The 26,552-nt window shown below is 37.0% G+C and overlaps 1 protein-coding gene across 6 annotated transcripts in view; it reads right to left on the minus strand.

Moving 5' to 3' along the window:
* LOC135471554 (3',5'-cyclic-AMP phosphodiesterase 4C-like) overlaps positions 1-26,552 on the minus strand; it is a 227,533-nt gene that overhangs the window by 64,199 nt on the left and 136,782 nt on the right. For 5 of the 6 annotated variants that reach the window (XM_064750828.1, XM_064750831.1, XM_064750829.1 and 2 more), the window contains exon 2: positions 9,020-9,202. In XM_064750828.1, coding sequence (XP_064606898.1) covers positions 9,020-9,202 — 183 coding nt within the window. Of the gene's footprint in view, positions 1-9,019; positions 9,203-21,450; positions 24,011-26,552 lie in introns of those variants that run through there. The other variant, XM_064750827.1, reaches the window with a different exon arrangement.

Here is a 26,552-nt window from a genome sequence, read left to right on the forward strand (position 1 = left end):
TTTTCACAAGTCAATAAGCATTCTATAACAAAAACCCCTGGAACAAATGTTATTTTTGCTTGCATGGCTACAAAATATTCCGAATATCTTAGCCATATTATGGTTAATAATCTGCAGCCAATATATATTATGTCACTCCTCGAAGTTTGAAGACTTGATTTGTAAGGCGCCCAATCTTATTTTTTGTTTGTGCGGAAGAAAATTAAAACTAAAAATCCACCTGTTTATTGTGTCTGATCCTCCATGTTTATTTGTTTTTTCCCCCTGTTTTTCTAAGCTTTCTGATCCTGTAGATATGCCCTCAAGGGGAATAACTGCCCGGATGGCCCACATTTTCCACAAATTAGATGATTTGTTTTTACTTTTTACGCCTTCCCTTGACATAGTAAAAATCAGTGCACCCTATAGTGAAAACGATTCCAATATAAATTACAAGCAATCATTTCTACAAATAAAAAATTACAGTATACAATTTTTAATCATTGTCTGTGAAAGTTGACCAACCCCAACAAAAAGTCAGTAAAGAAAATAAAATAAAGCAAAAAATTGAAACAACAGAGCCACAAAAACAATTATGCACAATTTTATTCTTATGTTGTTCATTGTGTATGTTCCATACTACCTGCTAGGACAAGGCTATAGGGTTCTCCACAACACGAACAAGATGAAATAAATGTTTCACCCCAGGGATATTATTGAGGTGGGGGGTGGGGCCCAGAGCCTGAGAACTTAATTCTGTTAGGGCACAAGACTTTCCCTAGATAGTGCACCCAAAATACGATCAATAGATAGTGATCCTGAAGAAGGGCTATGAATAGACCTAGTGCAGCAGCTGGTGCTTATGGTAAACCTAATTACCCAAGGGGGCCCTGGAGCCGGGACAAGCTGTGGGGTGGGGGAGTATAAGGTGGAAAGTGGTTGGGGCAGGTAGTTAGGCGCACTCATCGGATTGCACATAAACAACCGTGCTGGGCTGCTGCTTATCATATCGTGGGTATTGTTAGCAAGCACTCTCCATGTGTCACGCCGAGGAATTGCAGGGTTATGGCCCACGTAAAGTGGCTGAGCTCGATATCAATGAAATGTCAAGAGTATTAGCCCAGAATCTGTGTTATCTTACAGAGAGTGATGAACTTTGCAATAGTGAATCTTTTTCCGTGAGTTTTGTGGCTGTAAATAGCCGGAGAGAGAGATACCCACTTTTCCAGGGCTGTCTGGAAAATATCCTTCCGCTGTCAATCAACTTCGTGGTACACAAGAAAATGATACTCCTCTCACCAACAGCTCTGAACTCCTCTTTGATGAACTGCTCACCCTTAAAAAAGACTTTCAATTATCTGTGTAAAATATTCCTGAATGTAACACCCAGAGCAGCCATAGTGATGAAGTGTTTAAACACCTGCTGTCACACTGTCCAACATAGTCCCTCAAATTATGCCATAAGGAAGAGTCCATTAACCTCAGTACCCCTGTCCATTATAGTCTCACAAATCCCACCTTAATGAAGATCCTGCTAACCTCAGTCCCACTGTTCATTAAAGTCCCGCAAATCCCACCTTAATGAAGATCCTGCTAACCTCAGGCCCACTGTTCATTAAAGTCTCACAAATCCCACCATAATGAAGATCCTGCTAACCTCAGTCCCACTGTTCATTAAATTCCCACAAATCACACCATAATGAAGAGCCCATTAACCTCGGTCCCACTGTCAATTATAGTCTCACAAATCACACCTTAATGAAGATCCTTCTAACCTCAGTCCCACTATTCATTAAAGTCTCACAAATCCCACCATAATGAAGATCCTGCTAACCTCAGTCCCATTGTTCATTAAATTCCCACAAATCACACCATAATGAAGAGCCCATTAACCTCAGTCCCACTGTCAATTATAGTCTCACAAATCCCACCTTAATGAAGATCCTTCTAACCTCAGTCCCACTGTTCATTAAAGTCCCACAAATCCCACCTTAATGAAGAGCCTGCTAACCTCAGTCCCACTGTTCATTATGGTCCCACAAATCACACCTTATTGAAGAGCCCATTAACCTCAGTCCCACTGTCAATTATAGTCTCACAAATCCCACCTTAATGAAGATCCTGCTAACCTCAGTCCCACTGTTCATTAAAGTCCCACAAATCCCACCTTAATGAAGATCCTGCTAACCTCAGTCCCACTGTTCATTAAAGTCCCACAAATCCCACCTTAATGAAGATCCTGCTAACCTCAGTCCCACTGTTCATTAAAGTCCCACAAATCACACCATAATGAAGAGCCTGCTAACCTCAGTCCCACTGTCCATTATAGTCCTACAAATCACACCATAATGAATAGCCCATTAACCTCAGTACCCCTGTCCATTATAGTCTCACAAATCCCACCATAATGAAGAGCCTGCTAACCTCAGTACCCCTGTCCATTATAGTCCTACAAATCACACCATAATGAAGATCCCATTAACCTCAGTACCCCCTGTCCATTATAGTCTCACAAATCACACCTTAATGAAGATCCTGCTAACCTCAGTACCTGTGTCCATTATAGTCCCACAAATCACACCATAATGAAGAGCCCACAAACCTCAGTTCCACTGTCCATTATAGTCCCACAAGTCACACCATAATGAAGAGCCCATTAACCTCAGTCCCACTGCCCATTATAGTCCCACAAATCACACCATAATGAAGAGCCTATATTAAACTCAGTCACACTGCCCATTATAGTCCCACAAATCACACCATGATGAAGAGCCTATATTAAACTCAGCCACACTGCCCATTATAGTCCCACAAATCACACCATAATGAAGAGACTATATTAAAACTCAGTCACACTGCCCACTGTTCTCACACATCAGGTTTATACACGCTCCTATACAGCTTCTATTCAAATAAAAAGATAGAAAATTTGTTCATTTTTTTAATCATTTAACCTCACAAAAATGCATAACACATCAAGTTTTCCTGGATTAACATGCAGAACTGTGAATGTCCATTTTTTCCTATTCTACAAGCTGTTGTCAAAATTAAAACTAACAAAAAAGGACTGCAGTAGAATGTAGGCAATGCTGCCAAGCAGATTCACTAAATTTGATGAAACTATCATCTTCCTGGCATATATGTTTGCTCATCAACTTTCTCTTTCCGCATTTTGTTTAGCCATTCATGCTCCTCCTACAAAAGCTTTGCATACAACTTCAATAATTTTTGCGACACAATATCCCTGTCATACAGCGAAGCAAAAGCAATATTTTTTCTTTGCTTTCACACTATTTCGCTGAGTTAGGATCCTTCAAAGCTCAAATCACTCTCATGTCGATTACCGTAATTTCACAGCCCTCTAGGTATGTGTGCATATACGTATCATTTCACTGCTTCAATTCGTAAGGCAAACCTCTATCCTACATGTACTTTTCCCTCCAGAAAATCGAGCTCCTGGGTAATATATACATAATCATTTGCAGGGGGTCATTGCACCCAGTTTAAATAAGCCCTACTTAGTTCCCCCGCTATGGAAAGAGGCTGATGTGTCCCATAGGAACTTCTCAGAATCATCAGTGGAAACTTTTTATGCCACTCCACCATGGCCTTTGTAGTGTAGAAATTCCCTCGAGTCCGTAAATCAAACCTCTGACTAATGCTCTTATCCACATACGGAAAAGGTTGAGATGTCTAGTTAAATATTAACCGCTGAAGATGGCAGGATAAAATGATCAGTAAACTGCTCTGAAGTATGAGAGAGCAAAGAATATCTGCCTGGTGAATTTTTAATGCCCCTCTGTCTTCATTTCTTTTGAATCATTATATCATTACCACATAGAATTATTAACTCAGCAAGAAAAAGAAGTTGACAAAAAAGAGAAAACATCCACTGCAGTAATTAGAGACTGCATTGATTGATATATGATCAATGTTTTCCATCAGGACATCTTAGAGGCTACTAGATTCTATGTTAGGCTTAGAGGAGTTATTTCCCCTGAAAAGCTCTTCATCTCATGGATATGTGAGAGGAACCACATGCAAGATGAAGCCAATAAGTAGAACACAGATGTACCTGAAGGCCATTTTCTCTTATCAGTATAATTCAAACATAGTTGGCTGAAGATTAACTTTGCTTATCATATTCTGAGCTGGTATGATCACATTGCACAAGTCTCTGAAGTACTGAGTGACTGAACCGAAGACAGGCAAATATCCATATCAAAATCTATTCACTATTAAAAGTCACTTGGCATAATCTATATTGCAAAAATGGTATTAAAGGCTTTGGATCATTCATTCACCTAACAGTCATATTATGCTGAAGATAAATTGATTCAAAGGATTTCTGAGTGTAATTTTTGCCAAAAAACTTGACATTCAATTTCTAAATGTCAAGACCTTTCTCTCCAAAGAAACACACATTCCATGTTGATGTTTAATTACTTGTTTCAAATTCTTGATGGAATTCACAGATGAATCTCAGCTATATGAACCTATGGAAAAGAAAATGACAAAGGCCACTTACCTCTCTCTTACTACTGTAAGTTTGGTGTTCATTAAAAAAAAAGGACTTACCTGTAATTATTAGCATCCCAAACTGGAATCCTAGATAGTCCCACGTAGTTGATACTATCTTAGAGGATAACTAAATCTGCTCATTTAATAACCCTCTGACACAAAAAGAAAGTCACTTAGGCAAGAGCTGGATTTGAACCCACAACCTTAGTAGATAAGACCACTGAGAGAACAAGTAAAAAACCTGGGTCATAAAAAAAAAAAAACTACCAATTAAGACAGCTGCACCCGGAATGTAAGTATGAAGGCATATAAACCTATATAGATATGAAACTCTGTAAGACAAGCATTAATTTAAGAAGACATTCATTTAAGATGAAATTAGCCTAAATCCCTTGATTTAATGGCAAGCCTACACATGTACAAATGTACAAATATAAAACCAGTACTTAACATGCAGTTAAATCCCAGAAACAAAATGTCAGATGGAAGAGATTCTGTCAGAGAGAATACAAATATTCACTTTCCCAGCATCTGTATTTATGACACTCTTGATACGAGTTGTGCACGTCTAAAGATCGAGGCCTCAACATGCAAGTGCTGATACATAATTTCCTTGATTGAATTTCAGTCCAAATATTAAAATTTTACCACACACTTTCAACTTTGTCATTTTAAATATATTTATTAAGACCAGTGTGTCTAAAATGAAAAATTCATTAAAAAAAAACAGCTGTCCAAATTTAACATTTTGCTGAGAAAAACTGAAAACCACCTGAAAATTTCAGTTTTTACAATTTTGGGGCACATTACACATTTGGATAAGGAAGTGAATTGATAATGACATACCGCTATCAACATACTGTGGGGTAAATTTGTTTATGCAACACTTACACGTGAAAATAAACTGTTAAAGAGTTTATACCGGATATTTCTGGCCAAAAAAAAAAAACAAAAAAAAAAACTATATTCAATAATCCAAAAAAATTCCTATTTGCCAAACAGTAGCTCAAATTCCAGTTAATGCCTTTCAGATAATATCATTCATGTTCCTGTACTATATATATCAAAGGTAAAATGGATACAAATTTGGAAAATTTACTGAGTGTAAAGCATTATTAATTTTAACAAGTTTATCGACTGATTTTTAACTGTAACACACGCACAGACGAAGATTGATATTTTGTGAAAATTAATACTTGGGCTATTCTCAAAGACTAACAAAAATGTGATTGGGTTTGTACAGATTGATTTCTTGCTAAAATATGTCCGGTATAAACTCTTGAATTCTCAATAAAATGTGATGAAATGCGACATGCATATACACCAGGGCATACATTATACATTCCAAGTGAGAAGATCAAGTCTAGGAGAAGAAGTGTACAGGTTAAAAATTAAAATCTATCACAAACCATGCATTTATCTGAATCTATGATTTGCTAAATGAGTGTGTGCATCAAAATCAACCATACATGTATGTGAACTAAATGTAAGTAATTAAAACTGAAAAGAAAAGCACACAGATAAAATAAAAACTTCCTATTGAGAATTAAAAATAAACTAGAACTATAGGACAAATGGAGTGTAAAAAAATTAGAAAAAAACTAAACAGAAAAAAAAAGAGAAAGAAAAGGAAAAGAGAAGTAAGGGATTCCTGGTGAGCTAGAAAGATTTTGGCCGTCTTGCAAACTTTTGTTTTAGAGAGAATCTGGGCTACATTCCAGGTTAGGGAATTTGGAGGTTTGTATTGAGGGATTACAGATTCAACAGCAAACAACACAATGTTAAGAAGGTCTGAAGGTCACAGGAGGGGGTTTGAAGGTGATAGGAGCTAGGACAGTTCATCACGCCAATCACATTTAACACACATGATTTTTTTTTTGGTCAGTTCTTCATTTTATTGATGTAAAACTGAATGTTGATGTAAAATTGAATGAAGATGACGTGCGCTTTTTAATTCTGCAGGGCAAACATTTTTTTAGCTGCAACGAACATTTATAGCTGCAACGAACAACTGAAACTGAGGATTAAATGAAGCAAGAGTTTTGTGTTTCGCATACACACAAATTGTGTACAATTATCATGACAATATACTAATACAGTACGTGCTTGTTTTCTGCATGAATTTTGAGACTCAGGAGGTGAAATTTGTCCTTGCCCTTCAGCATTATAAAGAAGGTACAGCATGAACACTTACTTTACAGGCAGTCATTTTCACAGCAGCCTAGCTCTGTTTGATGCAAACACTAAGCAATGGTGGATCATTATTTGCTCTTTTCTACTTTACTTATATCCCCTAAATGACCTCAAATGTCGCCCACAAAAGTGCAGTTTTAGAGGCAAATAAATGTCACATAGTATTATTTTTGGTGCTGAAACTTACAAATTTCCAGTAGAATATTATCCCATGTTCCAAGCAAACCTCAAAATACCTTTGTATAATCAGTAGAATTTTCTTTGAATCAGGAAAAATGGGAAAGTCAGACATGGACCAAATTTATGGTCATTTAAGGTAGTTTTCTATAAAAGTGAATGAACATTTCAGTAAACTGATAGGGGATAGCTAAACTGCACGATTTCTGACGCAGAAGAAAATGGCTTTAATTCACTTTTTACATGCAATTATAAATTATATTTATCCACCATTTGCTTCAAAATATTAAAGAGTCAGTACTTTGAAGTCATGAAGTGCTGTTGTTTGTGTACCTTTTTTGTTCTACAAGGTCAATTTTATAACATTATATTAACTACATAGTTTCCCCTTTATGAGTATTTTAGGTAACATATTTTTTTTTTATTATGTAGTAAACATCCTGTATTTTTAAATTTAGTGACAACAAATGAATTGAATGATGACATGAATTATTGTTATAAAATGCTCCAAGAGATGATGTACATTTTCGTAATCCCCAAAATAAAGAAAACACAATAGTGATCATAAAAAAAAAAAAAAAAAAAAAAAAAACCAATTGCAAGCCCTATTTCCACACAGTAAGGTACACATATTTAGTACACAATCATTAATAATTCTGAAAGATCAAAAAAGGCTTGTATTTAATACTAAAAAATATGAGTATAAAAAAAGGTGTACAAGTGCTCTACTTATGCAGCAAATCAAGGCAGTAATGTTCAAAATTAGTGTTAACATGCCACAGGTGAAAACGATTATACCTTTGACGGAGAGAAATTTCAGGTTTCTCAAAGAATGTCAGCTAATCCGAGGGTGGGCTTGCACTGAAATCAACGTCATGAATATGTAAATTGTGTACATTGCAGAATACTACTAAATCTACAAGAGCCACCAATTCAGCTGCTATAGTTTACCCAATACAATGACCTAGATGGCTCCTTCATTGTCTTACATTTACATGAATATGCTATATTTTTCTCATAAAAAATGGTATTCAAACAACACCACACAACACTACATTCTAATTTATGTTATTATGAATTCAATATTATTCACTGTTTTTTTTTGGGGGGGGGGGGGAGGGGGGGACAGGGGAGCATTCGAGTCACCTTTTTTGGAGTAGATAAAAAATATATATACACTGTAAGACACTAAGACTTGGGTCTATGCACTAGAAGAAAATCATCGTTTCATCACACGCTGAAGCACGAGACTTATAAGACGGTCACTCATAAACTAACTTCAGATGAGTGCCTCAGGTAACTTTACTATATATCAACTTTATATTTTGATCGACCATGTACTCTGAAATACATATCTAATATTTCAAAAAAAGAGATGAAACTGTAACTTAAGAATTCAAAAAAGAGATAAAAATGTAACCTAATGTTTCAAAAAAAGAGATGAAACTATAACCTAATACTTCAAAAAAGAGATAAAACTGACCTAATGTTTCAAAAAAGAGATAAAACTACCTAATGTTCAAAAAAGAGATAAAACTGACCTAATGTTTCAAAAAGAGATGAATGAACTATAACCTAATACTTCAAAAAAGAGATGAAATTGACCTAATGTTTCAAAGAAAAGACGAAACCATAAACTATCATAGAAGTTAGTTTTTTAAGTAATATAACTGCAAATGTATCTCCAGCCACCAGTTGTAGCTTGCTAGCTCGCTGCTGTACATGAATGTCATTCAGACAACACCAATATTATTCTGTGTTTAATGGGCAAACAAATACTAATGAATCAAAAAAATAGAATATAGAGATAAAAGTGAAAATCAAATTTGGTCATGACGTTTTTTTATGAGGCTTTCTGGTCACACACACATAAACACACATATATATATGTATGTTTTGAATAAACAAGAGGTCTGCCAGCACAAATCAAATAAATAAATAAACAAGAAAAATCTTCAAGACAGCCGAAACTTTCCCCAGATTGGATGATTGTCACTTCTATTTTCATATCTTCCAATGACACTGAAACTAAGACTCAGTCTGCCTATAAAACTAAAATTTAAATTGGTATGACCTTCCTTTGCTGAAATGTAAAATGGCCAAAAACGAACAAAACCAGACAACAATGAAATGAAAAAAGAAAACTTACACATTATCACCAGTAAGTGAGGAGTTGCGTGACATGGACTTTGGAGAGAGTTCGTAGTCACTGTCAGAGCGGTAAAGGAAGGACTCGCGTCGCTGTGGTAATGCCTGAAGCACGAGTCCTGTAGACGGACTCGCACCCTCCAGGGGGCTCCTGCCCTGTGCAGTCCCATTTTCCACGTCAAAACTGAAACAACAAAAGAAAACATAACATAAATATTTGCTGTCAGCTTTAAATACTTTATATATGCATAAAATAAAAGAACAAGTGACAACGTCAAATATGTGTAGTGCAGGTAATTTATATGAACAGTTTATTCACCCAACAGATTCCCAGAACGCATGATAAACATCTTCTGACAAACCTCTGACCACCCTCATGAATATATGCACGTGTGTTTATGTCTTCTTTGATGACATCTGGTAAACATTTTTTAACATTTCACAAGCATGACCAGGGTAGACTACCCACCTCTTGTTGCTCTACACATTCGGGGAGTTATTTCCCTTGATCCAAATGCCCAGTTTGTGTATTTATTAGAGGTGTTTTCAGTACAATAATTCAACCTTTTGGAGAAATTACACAGAATCCAGTTATTAACAAGGGGGAGGGGGGGGGGGTTGTAATAATGCCATTGATAAACTTTAATGCATTCAACGTAATGTACCAGTGTCCTTATATTATTCATGTTTTAGCTGAAGCTAAAAGTTTGCAAGAATCCTATCGAACACATACCAAGTGTATCCAAGTATGCCAAAAGTTTTATTTCATGTCTCATAAGACTGAATTAAAACTCTACACTATTAATGGTGCTAAAGTTATCAATTAGCTATCACGCATTAAAAAAAAAATGTTGTGTACATGAATGGAGATTTGAACTGCAATATCAATATTTCAATTTTATTTATTCATTTCATTAATGCTTAACACTCAGGAATTTGTCACACATTCGTGGTAAGTTTTAGGGGAGGAGGAAAATGAAGTATCTGGGGTAAACTGTGGTACTGATGAATGTGTGACATATGTGACATATATGTGCAGGTATACACATATCAAATTGATGAATATGTGAAATTATATTTTATATATATATATATATATATATATATATATATATATATATATATATATACATATATATATATATCATATTGATGAATATGTGTCACATATATGCAGATATATTCCTATTATATGGATGAATGTGACATATATGTGCATATATATATATATATATATATCATATTGATGAATATGTGACACATATGTGCAGATATATACATATCATATGGATGAATATGTGATATATATATATATATATATATATATATATATATATATATATATATCATATTGATGAATATGTGACACATATGTGCAGATATATACCTATCATATATATCATATTAGTGGAAGACAAGTCATAAAAAGTCTTAGACTGAGAAAAGTGTTTTTGGCCACTTTTAATCTCCTAGATCCCATAACGCAGCAAGAGTTGGGGAATATACAAATTCCCTATCCAGCATCGGATTTGAACCTGCACCTTGTGTCTCCTACCCACTGAAAGGCAAGAACCTCTAACCACCAGACTACCGCACATTCTCTGACTGTATTTCAAATCCATCACCCAAACACAAAATGAAATTCCCACAATTAAGTCATTATGCCTGTAACTGACTGATGCACACAGCAAAGCTGCCTCTGGCATACATACACATATACACACATTGTTATAATGTCAGATTTTCAGCCTCAAGATAAACTCCGAAGTTACAAGAATGCATGAGGATCTGCTTGGAGCCTGGGACCCAGTTGCAGCTTCAATTTTCAGATAATGCCAGCTGTAAACCTCCAGTACAGCAGCATCCAGTAGCAGGGATTGTGGGCCGATTTCCTGACAGCTCTGTTTGGGTAAAGCTCACCCATTTAATACCCCCAGGTTACAGGTGGTGTTTACAGTTACCCACCACAATTTATCAGCCCATCTAATGCTCTAACATACAGCCACCGGCAAAGCCCATCAACACAGCTGAGTTAGAGTTTTCACAACCATGGTATCATACACATAACCTTAGACCTACCCAGTTCTAGAATTACCTACACACAGAGGATTGAGGGCTCATGTTAGATTATCATGACAGTGACTACATTTCGGTAGCCTACACGTACATGTGGTTTGGCTAGTGCATATTGGCATTATTTGGAGACACAAGTGGATTGTCCAGGTGAAAATTAAATCTGTACGTGTGATAAATGAGTGGATATCCAGGTGAGAATAAAGTCTGTAAAGGTGTGTGATAAATAAATGGATGTCCAGGTGAGAATAAAGTCTGTAAAGTCGTATTTGTGAGAAACAAGTGGACGCCAACGTAAGAATAAAGTCTGTAAAGTCGTATTTGTGAGAAATGAGTGAATGCCCAGTTGAGAAAACAATCTGTTAAGTTAGGTGATCAAAGTATAGATGTCCAGGTGAGAATAAAGTCTGTAAAGTCGTATGTGTGAGAAACGAGTGGACGCCCACGTGAGAATAAAGTCTGTAAAGTTGTATGTGTGAGAAAGAAGTGGATGTCCACTCATCAGAGGACAAAAAAAGAAAAAATGATCTGTATTTTAGAAATTATGATACATTTGTATATGGTATGTCAAAACATGATCTGAAAACTAAACACAGTAAACAGTATTTTAATATAAATTAAAATTTAATATTTTAAGTAAAGTCTGTAAAGTCGTATGTGTGAGAAATGAGTGGATGTCCAGGTGGGAATAAAGTGTGTCAGGTTGTATGTGTGAGAAATGAGTGGGTGCTCTGGTGAGGATAAAGTGTAGCAGGTCGAATGTGGGAGTCTATTAAACTGTATGCTGGAGAAATTAGTAAATAGGCAGGTGAGAATAAAGTCTGTCAGGTTGAAGGCGGGAGCAATTAGTGAATGTGCAGGTGAAACTGCAACCGCTGCCATCATCAGATAAAAACGCACAGTTAATACATCTGAAATGAACATGAAGGTGAGACCACTATATTTGAGTATATGTAGGATCCTCTTTTTTGTGTCTGGGTGGACGAAATTGTCAGATCAGTGACGTCAGGCAAAATATGAGTCAGGGAACAGTGACGTAAGGGTAAAAACAGAACAAAGAAAAGCAACATGGGAGTTCTCAAAATGTCAAAGATTACAGCCTGGCAAAGTTACCTCATAAAGAAGGTATGACTGCCATGCCATGGTAACTATCGTCCAGGTTACAAGCTGGCACCACAGCTTGGACCTGACGTATTTTTTTTTTTATTCTTTTCAGATGTGAACAGAATACTTTGATAAAAATTTAATCAATCTCTTCTTTGAGTGTGTAATTAAGGTTGAACCACTGGTATGAAACCCTGCGAAACAAACAGGTGATAGTAAAATATTGGGTACGAATTCACTAGAGAAAAGGTGCAAACTTCAGCACGGTTTCCTACAGCTTCCTAATGAGAGATTGTGAAATAATGTACAGGTACCTTTACATGCATCGCAGGTGTTATGGTTTGCTTTCACACACGATTACACCTGTTGCATAATTGATAACATAGCTGTAGTGATGGTATCAGCAATAAGGCACTGAGCAGCTACAAATTCGGGCAAATCCTTGCCTCAGTCAGTTCATCACCCTGCTCACAGCTCTAATACTCCGGATACATGTACCAGAACCAGATAAGGAAAGCACAATTTACCTGGCTCACTGACTGACCTTGTTAACTCAATGTGCTAGCTTAGACGTCCTCGTCACCTGTAAATCTTTAGACATGTGCCAGACAACATCCAAAACAAATTTGTATCCCGTTGAAAATGAAATTGATATTCATTTCTCCGACAGTGTCCTTAATCATGGGTCTGTCACACACATGTGGAGAGCTGTGAAACGCGTATTGTTGGAAAAATGAAGGCATGGGGTGAAAGGTCTCCCAAGCAACAGCACCGGCAGTTAAGTGGCAGAGAAACGGAAACGAGGAGGTGACGGAAATCAATAGAGCGTCAATGCCATGGTTTATTCTATCACAATTTGATGCAACCTTCGCAGCAAGCTCCCTGACATCTATTGATCAGAGGCAATAGAGTAATTAACAGCCAGGAGCCGACGGTTAATCATTAACACTAAACCCCACTGGCACCACTTCCTCAATACCATCTACAGCTATTTACATCACAAATACAAAAGGTGTTTGAGCTCTTCTTTGGGGGCTGGCTACGACCCCGGGAGGTCTCATGGATTGAAACAACACACGCTGCGTTTCAGATTACAAAACATTTCCATTAGGCAATGCTCTGTGGAGTAGGCTCAGGGGATAAAACCGATCGAAATAAACACCAAAAATCACACTCTTGAGAATGTCTAAACTTCATGGACAGACATCATCAACAGCACTGTATACATGATTCAAGCATTCACACCCAGAATACCCAAAGTACATTGTACATGTATATAGGTTAAGAGATCTAGGGCCCAAATCCACAAAGCCCTTTCAGACTTCAGTCAAAAATAAAAAAAAAAACTGTATAGGATATGCTTAGTTTATGGTATTGGAAGTTGAAATCCGGACACATTTGCCTTAAGAGAACATGTATGAGGGGTACAAAATTTTAATTTCTAAAATCCGAAAACAAACTTTGGGATAAACTTAAGTCAGAAATGGCTTGTTGGAATCTGCACCCAAAATTGCTTGAGATAGCTATTTCACCAACATGTATTACAATCTGGCAATTTTAGCTTAAATTACTGTCATGTTTTGTTTTTTTTTTTTGTTGTTTTTTTTTTGTTTATTTTTTTTAAATCCAGTGATGTTGGGGAACATGCATATATGACATACAGTCTAAACTACCGTAACAAACAGTATTCTCACTGACACTTCTCTGCCGGCAGTTTTATATCTCGGTCACTTTGAAAGGTCACTACAATATGAATACACTTATACATCAAGGCTAATGGTGAAGTGAGAAAACTGTGATAAAATTGAGATGACCTTCAAAAAAACATATACAACTACTTCCTTGCTTTATACTGATGTCATTATAAAATCATGAACAACACAATAAAAACCCTTAACTACCATCTACAGTGCTCCAAACAGTGATCCATCAGAATCAAAAATACATACACAAAACACTCTTTTCTGGCCAATAAACATGTTTGACACACTCAAATTTATGTACATAAATATATTCCTTAAACACATACGATGTATACTACACCTTTACCTTCAATCCCTATGCTTCTTTGCCACATTAAACTCCATGCTCTAACACCTTACCCCTTAAATTTATGACGCACTAAAATTTATGTGCATAAATCTATTCCTTAAACACATGTGACACATATACACAAATACACAGCACCCATAATCCCTTCTGTACCACATTAGATTTCCTGTTCTAACACTGCATCCCTCAAATTTACGACATACTAAAATCCATGCACACAACGCAGTACTTGTTTGACACACTCAAATCCCTATCAATTTAACAGTGACTACTTCACATGTTTTACACACTAAAATCCCTATCAATTTAACAGTGACTACTTCACATGTTTTACACACTAAAATCCCTATCAATTTAACAGTGACTACTTCACATGTTTTACACACTAAAATCCCTATCAATTTAACAGTGACTACTTCACATGTTTTACACACTAAAATCCTTGCACATCCCACAATTACTTCCTAAATGCATAAAGCTGAGAAACAATGCTCAGTGTTAAATCAAGTAAATTACTGTCACTTTATTTATACCATCAATCACTTGAATAGACCCTATCATATTAAGCCAATATATATGTAATTCTAACAGGAATATTGAGTTTCCTTTTTTTCACATGGTTAGACCATCTAATAAACAACATACTCAAATCCTTACTTTTCCAAAAGGTTGGTAAAGAAATGTAATATTCTACTTTCAACACTACTAATATCTGTGCCAAATTTTAAAAGAATTAGGGACTCTGGACTTGAGAATTAATATATAGCCCTAAATGCTTTTAGCATATGTAGTGCAGGAAGATTGCTTTATAAAGCATGCATTTTCATCCACTCTTCGTAACCTTGAAGAATTGATTTTGTGAAGAAACAGGAGAGTGATAAAGCAAGTGATAAAAGCAGAAGCGGTGAGGATGGTATGATATATGGTGACCTTTTTAATATGTTACCTGACATCTTATCGTATGCACTCAGGGTTTAATTTCATACTCGAAGGATACACCTACATTACAATCTAATGGCTTCAAGAAAACACAAAAATGCTGGCCACATTTGGATAAGTGAAATATTCTTGAGAACGGCGTAAAACGCCAATCAAATAAATAAATAAATAAATAAATCCATCAAGAAAACATGTCTTCCAAAAGTATTGCTTTTGAATACATGTGCGATAGTCTACTAGTTTGAGAATAATAGCTATGTCAAAGTCCACAATTCACAAAAACGGCCATAATTTGTAGAAAATGGAAAAAATAGCTCAAAACTTGATGTTTCGGTGAAACCATGCATGTATAAAGTTCTAGTAACCATCTCTTTTCCCAAAAAAGGCCTTCCTGTGCCAAACAGGCCTTAATTTCATTGAAATGAACAAAACTGCTCGAAACTTGAACATGACTTGTCATGCTGAAACCACATTTCAATTCATAACAGAATGCAAAACCATTTTGTCCAGCAGTCCAGGGAAATTCCTAATTCCAAAACAGGACAAAAATCCACATAATTTCCTTCTGGTGCTGGTATTAAAGGACTAGTTAAGGTACTGAACAGTTCATTCCACACATAACGATATATGAGTTTAACGCTAGGAAGATCATGCCTTTACCCGATTTATCCCAAATAATCACATTTTCACACTTTCAAGATCTTGAAAACCGTTAACAAAATTTGTAATATATCCACAAATAATATATTTATTCATTTATTTCATTGGTGGCCAGCATTATGGTGAGAGGAATCCACTCCCAAACTACAACAGTATCAAGTAAACAGGACTTGACAAAAACCTTTAAACCATCAATGAACAGTAGCAATATAATTATTTGTATTCTGTAGCTATGCATAAACATGTATAAATGGACTGTGCAATCAAAATCACAGAATCTATTCTGTCCATACTTATCTATTTATTTAGGTGACAAAACTCCATGTGATGGACTATACAGACTATGGAATTGCTGAGATATTCTGAATGAATGCTGTCAAATCAATCTTGAGACGATGGGGGGGTGGGGGGAGAGAGAAGAGAGAGGCTGGGATGAGAGGGGGCTTCATTCTATACCATGGTGATGATGACCCTTTCTACAGTCATGTAAATCACTGACAGCAGGAAATCAGTGAAAGACGCTGGGCATCAGTGAATCCCAGGAATAACCAACTACCCTGAGATAGTCTGCCAAGAACTTGGTACAACCTGAGACAACCTCATCAATATAATCACCTGCTCTGTTCTGTGGATTTAATAAGAAAGCATGGACATGATAGAGGGGATAGACGGAGAATGACCCCACAGCTCTCAGGGTCTCTCTACCAGCCTGACCTATGAATAAACCATCAGCGGTAGGATTTATGAGACATGTAAGGGGGGGGGGGGGGGGGGGGGGAGCAGCCTGTAAACCTATTAGACATTGCTTGTACCTGGATTAACAGCAGGTTTACAGAGCTAATGTGGTTAGCATATTAGCCATAATTTAAATATGTTACATAACACATAACATCACATGTAGGTGACAGGCAGTCGTGTTTGTATATCAAACTGAATTCTGGACATTTCCGCATGCAAGAACTTAGATAGGGCTCAATTAATGTATGGCGCTAGTTCTGTACAGCTGAGCTCTACCACTGTCTGTTTTTTGTTATATCTCACGGGAGATTTAGTACAAGAATCTTAGATATCCATATATTAGCAGGAAAAGCATTTAACATTAGGTTAACACTTTTCAGTGAACTTTGTAATATTTTAAGAGAGCTTTCATTTGTAAAGCAAACTAAACAAATAACAGGTTCATGGACAGATTTACAACCCTGAGAGGATTTACATGTATTTATCTGATCTTTAACCTCAAATGAAGGGTCTAAAATTTTTGAGACCTCTTTTCATCACAAATTTGTCACTCCATAAAATTTGGTTTGAATACGTTATTTGTCATTCGAAAATAATTATTTTCCTAAACTATGTGTATGCTGTTTTCACTGTAGAATCCATTATCTGTCATTCAAATAGTTACTTAAACTGTGCTGTTTTCATTAAAATCAATTATTTGTAATTTAACAATGCCTACTCAAAACCCTGCTGTTTCCATTGGAATCAATTATTTGTCATTCAGAAAAACAGTTATGTACACTGTGTGGTTTTCATAACATCTTTCAGTCTCCTATATATATTAATTTGAAGCCTTTTATCAAAATTACACACAATGACAGCAAATAATCCGAGAAGATATAATCACAGGAGAAAACCCTTACACTACCATCTGCAAATATCCACACACTTCCCACCCTGAAACCTGGCATAAACAATCAACAGAGACAAGCGCTAGAATAGTTAATCAATCTCTCCCGGGGATGTGTAACCAGCCATGAATATCTATCCATCATGTGCCTATACGATAAACATGCTTAATTAGGTCAATTAATCAGGGGTCAGTGAACTTTGACCTCGTAACTATATATTGATGGATTATACTGACTTCACTGCTGACCAGAACTGCAGTGCAAGAAGGAACCAAGAAATACCAGCAAAAAATCAAAATCAAGAACAGGATTTTAATGCTTCTGTACAATTGTCTATTGTGTCATAAATAATGATTTTACATTTATTCAACTTTTGACTCATTAGTCCACATCTGACAGGATCCATGTGTACTCTTACAGTACACAAATTGGTGTACTCATTGCACAGAAGTACACAAAACGATAGAGTACACAAAATGCTTGACATATTTCAGATCGAGTAAGATCACAAGTGCCAAATTATCACCACAAAACCACATACTGTAAATCTTCAAACTTTTCAATCACTAAAGCACTTTTTACAGTGGAATTTATGCATACAATTATCACGAAAATGATGCCAAAAATGATTTGTTTGTGTCACTAAAGAATGTAAGCTTCATAAAACTGTGAAAAACTCATAAAAATTATTTCTCTACACCCCACAGTTCTCTCAGAATGTTCGAAAGTATTGACGGCAGGGGTGGGTTGAAAAGCCAGTCCGTCACAAGGATATAAATATTTTAGTACCTGTGTACCATTCCGGATTTGCATTTTAAAAACATACCGCTGATTCAAATCATCTTACAGGGTGTTTACATCACCTACATGATGCTGTTCAAACATCCTGTTTGAAAATTAAGTTAATCTCCGGGAGAGAATAAAAAAGGCCAAATCAAAATGTCAGCTAAGTACGTGAACCAAGTATCTTACAGGCAGTCATTCCGAAGTAAGAGGAAATCCATAGAACGTTTGATAAAAGAATTAACTAGCCAAGGCTGCACAAGAGAAGACATTAAGCCCATACAACTATATATATATTTATATATATATATATACGCCACAGCCTAATCCTCTCATACCAAGTATTGCTGCCCCCTTAAAAGCCTGGTCAATTAATCCGGGTGAATAATGCCCATAGACAGGTGCAAACGTCTTACCTGGCTGAAAAGATCAGAGTAAAAGTGTGCTCTGACTCTGAGGTTAGAATCTATAGCTATTGATTTCACCAAGAAGTCATACGCTAACTTGAGATTAAAAAGGACAACAATGTGCGCTAGCTTAAGACCTTGTTCAAAAGTGTAGTTGGCATTTGGTCTTGTTCGATCACATAAGAAAATATACTGCTTTAAGGTCATATTATATTCTCTATGCATTTTCACTCAAGAAAATGGACTGTTCCATTTTCAATTAATTTGGGTGCGTGTGTGTGTGTGTAAAAAAGGGGGGGGGAGGCAAGGAATCCTTATTACACTCTTCTTTCAAACAGAAACTTAACTGTTTCTATTAAAGTATGCTTTACAACAAAATTGCCGGTCTCAAAGAGGCAGGCTGTCGTGCCAATTAATTGAGACATAATCGATGCATTCATTCAGATAGTCTACATAATCAGAGATGACTACAGGGTCTTGTGTGCGTCGGAAGGACTCTTCTAAAGAAATCAAACGAGCAAAATTTGAAAAAAATGAGTGATTTTTTTTCTAAAAATGAAATGTTTGTGTTTTTATGGTAAGGTTAACTCAAGGTTAACTTAAGGTTTATTCATGGTAAGGTTGCTAGATGTCAGTGCTACACATTTCTGGAATATCCACACAAATATGTTATTAAAATGGTTGAGAATGCATTACCAAGCATACACAAAATCTGTGGCCTCTAGACCCCCAGCTATTTTGGTTTTACCTCACTGCTCCTGGCAAAATGTTTTCCCTTCTAGTATCTCTAAAACAACTCCTGGATAGAATTTATAACCTATTATTTCTTGTCACATTCTAAATCCCATTAACAGTTTGAGAATAGTCACCAAAACTATCTGCACTAATTACTAACCTGCGCAGAGCATAACCCGTTTTCATGCTCTGCAATACAAACAATTGTTTACCGTACTGTAATTAGGACAATTATAATAATTAAGTTACGGAGGCTTAATTATCACTCAATTCAGCATTAGGGCTTCACCTGCCATAATGTAAAGCCACCTTGAATTTAAAAACGTCTTATGGTTAACCTTTAAAACCACAACAATAATAAAAAAACAAGTAAAAAAAAAAAACAAGAGTATTTGTAGGACATGACATTTAGCATGCATGAAGTAATTAATCAGTATAAGGCCATGCGTAATAACATACAGAATGGTGTTCATTTGTCCAGCTAACTCTCGGAGGAATTATTGATTATGTTAAATAAAGTATAATGCACAGAAGCTTAAAATGCTGGCTTACTGATGCTGAGCAGATTCGCTTAACATTGTTATATAGCGGAAAATTTGAGGGAGAGGTTTGCAACTGTGCTATACTGAATCGTGTGTTGTATAAAGAAACATCAATCGTCATATTAATGGGTATTATGTCTCAACGGGTGAATACGGGTAGAAATGCCATCATACAGTACACGGTAATAGTGGCAAATATATACGCAGTGTGCATAGAAACAGCATATCATAGTAAATGGTACATGGTAGATATATATCAATAGGTGGGAACACCACTTAATACTTGTAAATATGTATGAATGGGTGGAAGCACCATAATATTAATGGTAAGTTTATACCAATGGGTATCATATAAATGGAAAATATGCAGCCCATAGGTAGAAACACCATTGTGTTAATGATAAATTTGTATTAATGGGTAAAAACACCATTGTGTTAATGGTAAATTTATATTAATGGGTACAAACACCATTGTGTTAATGGTAAATTTGTATTAATGGGTACAAATACCATTTTGTTAATGGTGAATTTGTATTAATGGGTACAAACATCATCAACAAACTTTGTATCCAGGTGCTACAGCTAAGTATTGGAACACAACTAAAATAAGAGCTAATTCTTTATTCTAATTCCCTTTTATCACAGCATACATTATGGAATGTCAGGACAGCTAAAGTCACCACAAAATATTACAACAGGAAGATCAAACTCCCTCTGATTAAAGAGATGTGGGTGATACTGGCATATGCACATGTATGTATCTACAACATCTATGACAGCACCAACTGGGCCTGCACACATGTATATATGTATGTACGGCTCTACCCTTGCATTGTCTTAATGCAGGACATATGAAATGCAAAATACTTTAAACTGTAAAATATTTCATATATACTATATCTACTCCTCTAGCAAACCACACGACAAGCGAGGTGGTATAAAATATGACACCTGGTCTTGTCTGGATGAAATGACCTCGATCTCTGGCTCTGACACAATCTTAATCGCGGCCTCTATACCTGTAGGCCGAGGCTTATACACATGCACAGCTTATTGACTTCAGATTAGGATCATTTCCAACTAAGTATTAAAACTCCCTGGAGCAGATATAGTACTTGCAACCAAACTGCGTACTTAGCTCACTTTGCTCCGTACATGTATGCGGCACATATGTCATCTTTTTCGGACACAACGTAAATGTACTGATACATCTTACATCAACATTATGGTAAATTACCATCAGCGGAAAGTAAAATGACTTTATTTTAGCCATGCATGTAGTTGCATAAATATGTATAAATTACACACCTTCACCGCAGCTATACAGTAATCTCTCTTTCTTCAAGGTTTTATGAATACTTTAATAGTATCTTTGGACGTCAGCCTCTACGATAAAAGAAAGAAAAATGACAACTAAAATGACTAAATTTTTAGCTATCCATGTGACTGTATGCATGTACATCTTCACTGTAGCTATATGGCAATCTCCATCTTAAAAGAATTCAATACCTGCTATCTTTAGACATACTCCACCTGAACGAAGGGTGGATACCATCCAGTCCCAGTCCGGGAGGGCGTTTCCTGTTGCCCAGTAGGATGCCCGGCCCTGACCAAAACTGGTCCTGATGATGGAGTTCTGTGACGGTGTTAGAAAGTGACCGCACCATGTAGTTGTGTCGTCGCAGTCCAGGCAAGTGGCCAGAGGTAGTCGCGGAGGAAGACGTGGAAGATGTTGACAATGACATGGTCTGAGAGCTGGTCATTCGGTTCTTGGAAAATTCCCAGACCATGTCCTCCTCTACTTTATCCACCATGACTGACCGCATCCACTGTGCGTAAGGTCAGAGTTACGTATATAGAACCACCCAATCAAATTACGATAACACTTCCAAATGTAGCCTCAAACACAAAGCCCCGGAATTGAACAAATCACTCCCCTTCTCTCCCCCTGGGGTATTAAACAGGGGTTCACTTTTGTGTAAAAAGTTTTGATCAGCTTCTAATAAAATGACACAGGTAAGTTTCTTGAGAGAGCAAGACGATACAAACCCAATCCTTGGATCTGACAGCTAGCCCTACACCGATGCAATCAATATAATTCTGCACGATGTCGTCGTTGTGACCGTGATCAATTAGGAAACACGTAGGGCTTGAGACTCTGCCGCTGAGAGGCTGGCACATCGATGCATGTATCTCGGGTTTTCTCTCGATACACGATCTGTTAGGAGAAGGGATTGATGCAGACTGCTAATGCCACCGATGGAAATTATACTCTCTGACAAAGAGATGAGGCAATCGGGAGCACAAGGACGGCTTCACCGCGAAGCCCGATAGGTCGCTATGCGGGCTAACTTCAGCACCGTGGTGCGGAGGGTAAACTTTGTGTCTTCTGCACAGATTCCGTGTAAGCGCATTCAGAAGAACAATAAAGGCAATGCAGCGCTGGAAACTAGATGGACATGTGGTGAGGATGCTGTGTATTGTAGAAAGGTTTCTCGACTGGAGGGCATGCTAGGCTGGCTTTCCCTACATTCAAGACTAGATCAAATGTCATCAATCCTCTGCCAATGTAACTTTTAACATCCACTGTATTCCAGCTTCCATCCGACACATTGTAACATTCAAGTGCACTGATGAAATGTAGGCCTTTGTGGCATCCAAACAAAACCACAAAAATGGAAGAAAAAAAAACCCAACATAAAAACAGTCCTTACTTAACAGATCCCAGAAACGGCTTAAGCTGACAACTTTAACACCAGTAATCAAAAACCCGAGCTCCTTCTACATGGAGGTCTGTTTTCCGTCAGGGGGTGATATAACTTAACTGCACCAGGGGTGATACAGACAGGCAAATGTGTATCCAGCATAGCAGGATGCCCAAGTGATACACTCACAGCTGTAAACCAGTAACTGGACAGACACACCAGCTGGGGGCTTGGGAAAAAAAACCCTAAACCAGGGCAGGTCAGCTGCCTTTTTGTTATCATGTAGCTATAACCAGATGGATATGACACAGCTGACACTTAAATGTCAATATGGCTGCGTTAATTTCACATTACATAAGCAGGGTGTTCAAAATGCTCTACATAACACGTATCCTGATGATCATTAATAATCACTGTTGTAACCTGGCCTGTCAATGCTCAGCCTGTCCAGTACCACTGATTTCAATACCGTGTCAGCTTGGAATTCCAGTATTCACTGTCTGGCCTGAAGTCTTCAAAACCACGGGTCCCAATACTGTATGAGCTTGTAATTGCAGTATTCACTGTCTGGCCTGAAGTCATCAAAATCACTGGTCCCAATACTGTATGAGCTTGTAATTGCAGTATTCACTGTCTGGCCTGAAGTCTTCAAAACCACGGGTCCCAATACTGTATGAGCTTGTAATTCCAGTATTCACTGTCTGGCCTGAAGTCATCAAAACCACGGGTTCCAATACCGTATGAACTTGTAATTCCAGTATTCACTGTCTGGCCTGAAGTCATCAAAACCACGGGTTCCAATACTGTATGAGCTTGTAATTCCAGTATTCACTGTCTGGCCTGAAGTCTTCAAAACCACGGGTTCCAATACTGTATGAGCTTGTAATTCCAGTATTCAATGAACCACTGTATTAGATTGTTAAATTCCTTTCCAGTTTTCAATGCCTTTCAAGAAGTCTTCGAAAAGTGAAAATCTGTACTGGCTACGAATTCACTCAAGTATCAAAGTTATCATGAATTCTTGCAGCAACTAGACTTTTCCTAAACTGCTCCACTTTAAACAAACTGTACATCCAATGTACAATATAGGTAAACTTTGCCCCGTGGAAACTAAACTTTGTGCTACTGCTCATACTTATACTGCCAAACATACAGGTTATCAAGTACTCTACCCGATGGTGTTTTTCACAAGGTCCTTTTACAAGGAAAATCCCTCAGCTCTGTCACTCCTTTACTAGCAGCCATGCTGTTATCATATTGGCACTTAGATGCCCATCCGTCAACATGTGGCAAATCTAGGACAGGATAAACCCTGTCAACACGCCTCTTTCCCACAAGGGCCCAATCCTGTAAGCAGGATAATAGCATGTCAAGAGCCAATCAAATGTCACCGCTGCTATTCTCCAGGCTGTATGTACATGTATAGGAGTGAAGGTCAGGGTGGAATATCCCAGATCCTTTATCCTGAAGTCTTCCTGACTGACCAGTTCACTCTGACACTATGGCAGTATGAAACATTACACTGACCAGTACAATACTGAACTGCAGGTCCTTATGGGAAGTGGTCATTCAGGGCCTGAATGGATCTGGACAACAATCGAGGGTCCCAAAGGGGGGGGGGATGAATTAATAGCTATCACATCATATGTAAGAGGATCAATATTTACTATCAGCAAATAAACAAACCACAAAAAAAAATAATAACTAAATAAAAAAGAAAGTAAATGAAAAAAAAAATAAAACATACAAAAAATACATACATGATACATGCTAAACTCTGTTTTGATTTAATTTAAATATCTTGTCAACATCCTTATATAATCTCTTGCTGCCAGTGTTTGTTGTTTTTGTTTCGTTTTGTTTTTTCTATGACTATGTAAGACCACATGTGATGACGTAAATGTACATCTATAATGAAGTCAGACATGCACAACTGATTGTAATATATCAACTTGACTATAACACACGACTTTGCCTCTCACATATAAAATCGTGTCACATCATCCACGCTCAAATGAATTAAGTCTGTTCATTTCATATCTCACTTTCATTTATCTGTATACTAAATGTACACGTACACTAAATAACCACAAATGTCGCTCATGACTAACTTGCCCATTTTCCCTGGTCCTGAGATTTCTCATGATTTTAGAAAGGTGTTTTGAGGTTGGGATGAAGTTCTGCTGGAAAATTGTAAGTTTCAGCACCAAAAACACTATTTCGTGACATTTATTTGCCTCTAAAAATGCACTTTTGTGGGCAAAAGTTTAGGTCATTTAGGATATACGTATGTACTTCTTTATCTATTGGGTGGAATGGGGTAAATTACTTTTTTTCATATACTCTCAATGTTCAACATTTTCAACGACTGAAGCACTTTTTCTGTGGAATTTATGTATACAATTCTTACGAAAATGACACAAAAATGATCTGGTCAGGCAGCAACCTGCGGATGGTTGTGGATTTCCCCTAAGCTCTGCCCGGTGTCCAGCCACCATAATGTTGGCTGCAGTTGTATAAGTGAAATATTCTTGAGTATGGCGTAAAATACCAAGCAAATAAAATAAATAAAATAAACAAAAATGATTTGTTTTGGGTCATCAAAGATGCAAGCTTGATAAAACTGTACAGTTTTTTCTCTGCACCCCATTGTTCTATCAGAATGTTTCAAAATATTGATAAGATTGGAGAATTAGAGTACATTTCACAATCTTTACAAATTCCTTGGTAAATCATAGCCAATACAAACCTGCTACCACCATTTCTTCAGTGCAACAGGTGACCCCTAGTTTTACAGATAAGTTTCGGAAAACGTCAGGTGATGACTAAAACTTGATCACGAAGATGATAAGACCTCAAACTAGCACATTTTTGTCCTCGATTTCAGATCAGAAAACTAGGTAAATTTTTTTCCCCGAAAGCCAGTTTGCACATAAGCATATGTTTCTATGTATCACTCTATTGGAGGTATTAATTTCTGTCGGATTTTACCATTTTCCACTTCATTTCTTTTTTATGTATTCATTGCTGTATATACATATATACTTTACATTACATACGCCAGTATCAAACCCTACACTGATAATGTGAGACGAAAACCTCAATCTCAACCGTAATGTACAGCACATCAAGAAGTATGTAATGTCAAGACGAGCGCAAGGTACTGCATATCAAGAACTGTGTTATGTCAAGATGAGCGTAATGTACAGCATACCAAGAACTGTGTAATGTCAAGATGAGTGTAATGTACAGCATACCAAGAACTGTGTAATGTCAAGATGAGTGTAATGTACAGCATATCAAGAACTGTGTAATGTCAAGATGAGCGTAATGTACAGCATATCAAGAACTGTGTTATGTCAAGATGAGCGTAATGTACAGCATACCAAGAACTGTGTAATGTCAAGATGAGTGTAATGTACAGCATATCAAGAACTGTGTAATGTCAAGACGAGCGTAATGTACAGCATATCAAGAACTGTGTAATGTCAAGATGAGCGTAATGTACAGCATATCAAGAACTGTATAATGTCAAGATGAGTGTAATGTACAGCATATCAAGAACTGTGTAATGTCAAGACGAGCGTAATGTACAGCATATCAAGAACTGTGTAATGTCAAGATGAGTGTAATGTACAGCATATAAAGAACTGTGTAATATCAACACAAGTGTTATTTCCAGACTGAGTCAGCTGCTCCATGTAGATTTAACAGGTTCAGAAGGACACTGTCCCATATGTACACGCACACATATCACGCCCTGGTAAGTATAAGTATACACTTACATCTCAAGTGTACCAACTCTGTCATTCAAGCAAATTAGAGCTGACCGAATTGCCTGATCCATTTACATGTTAAAGTAGCCAATCAGGTAAAGCACTACTATGTGTCTGCAGGCTAAACTGT

Source organism: Liolophura sinensis, chromosome 7, assembly GCF_032854445.1.
Source record: "Liolophura sinensis isolate JHLJ2023 chromosome 7, CUHK_Ljap_v2, whole genome shotgun sequence".
NCBI lineage: Eukaryota > Metazoa > Mollusca > Polyplacophora > Chitonida > Chitonidae > Liolophura > Liolophura sinensis.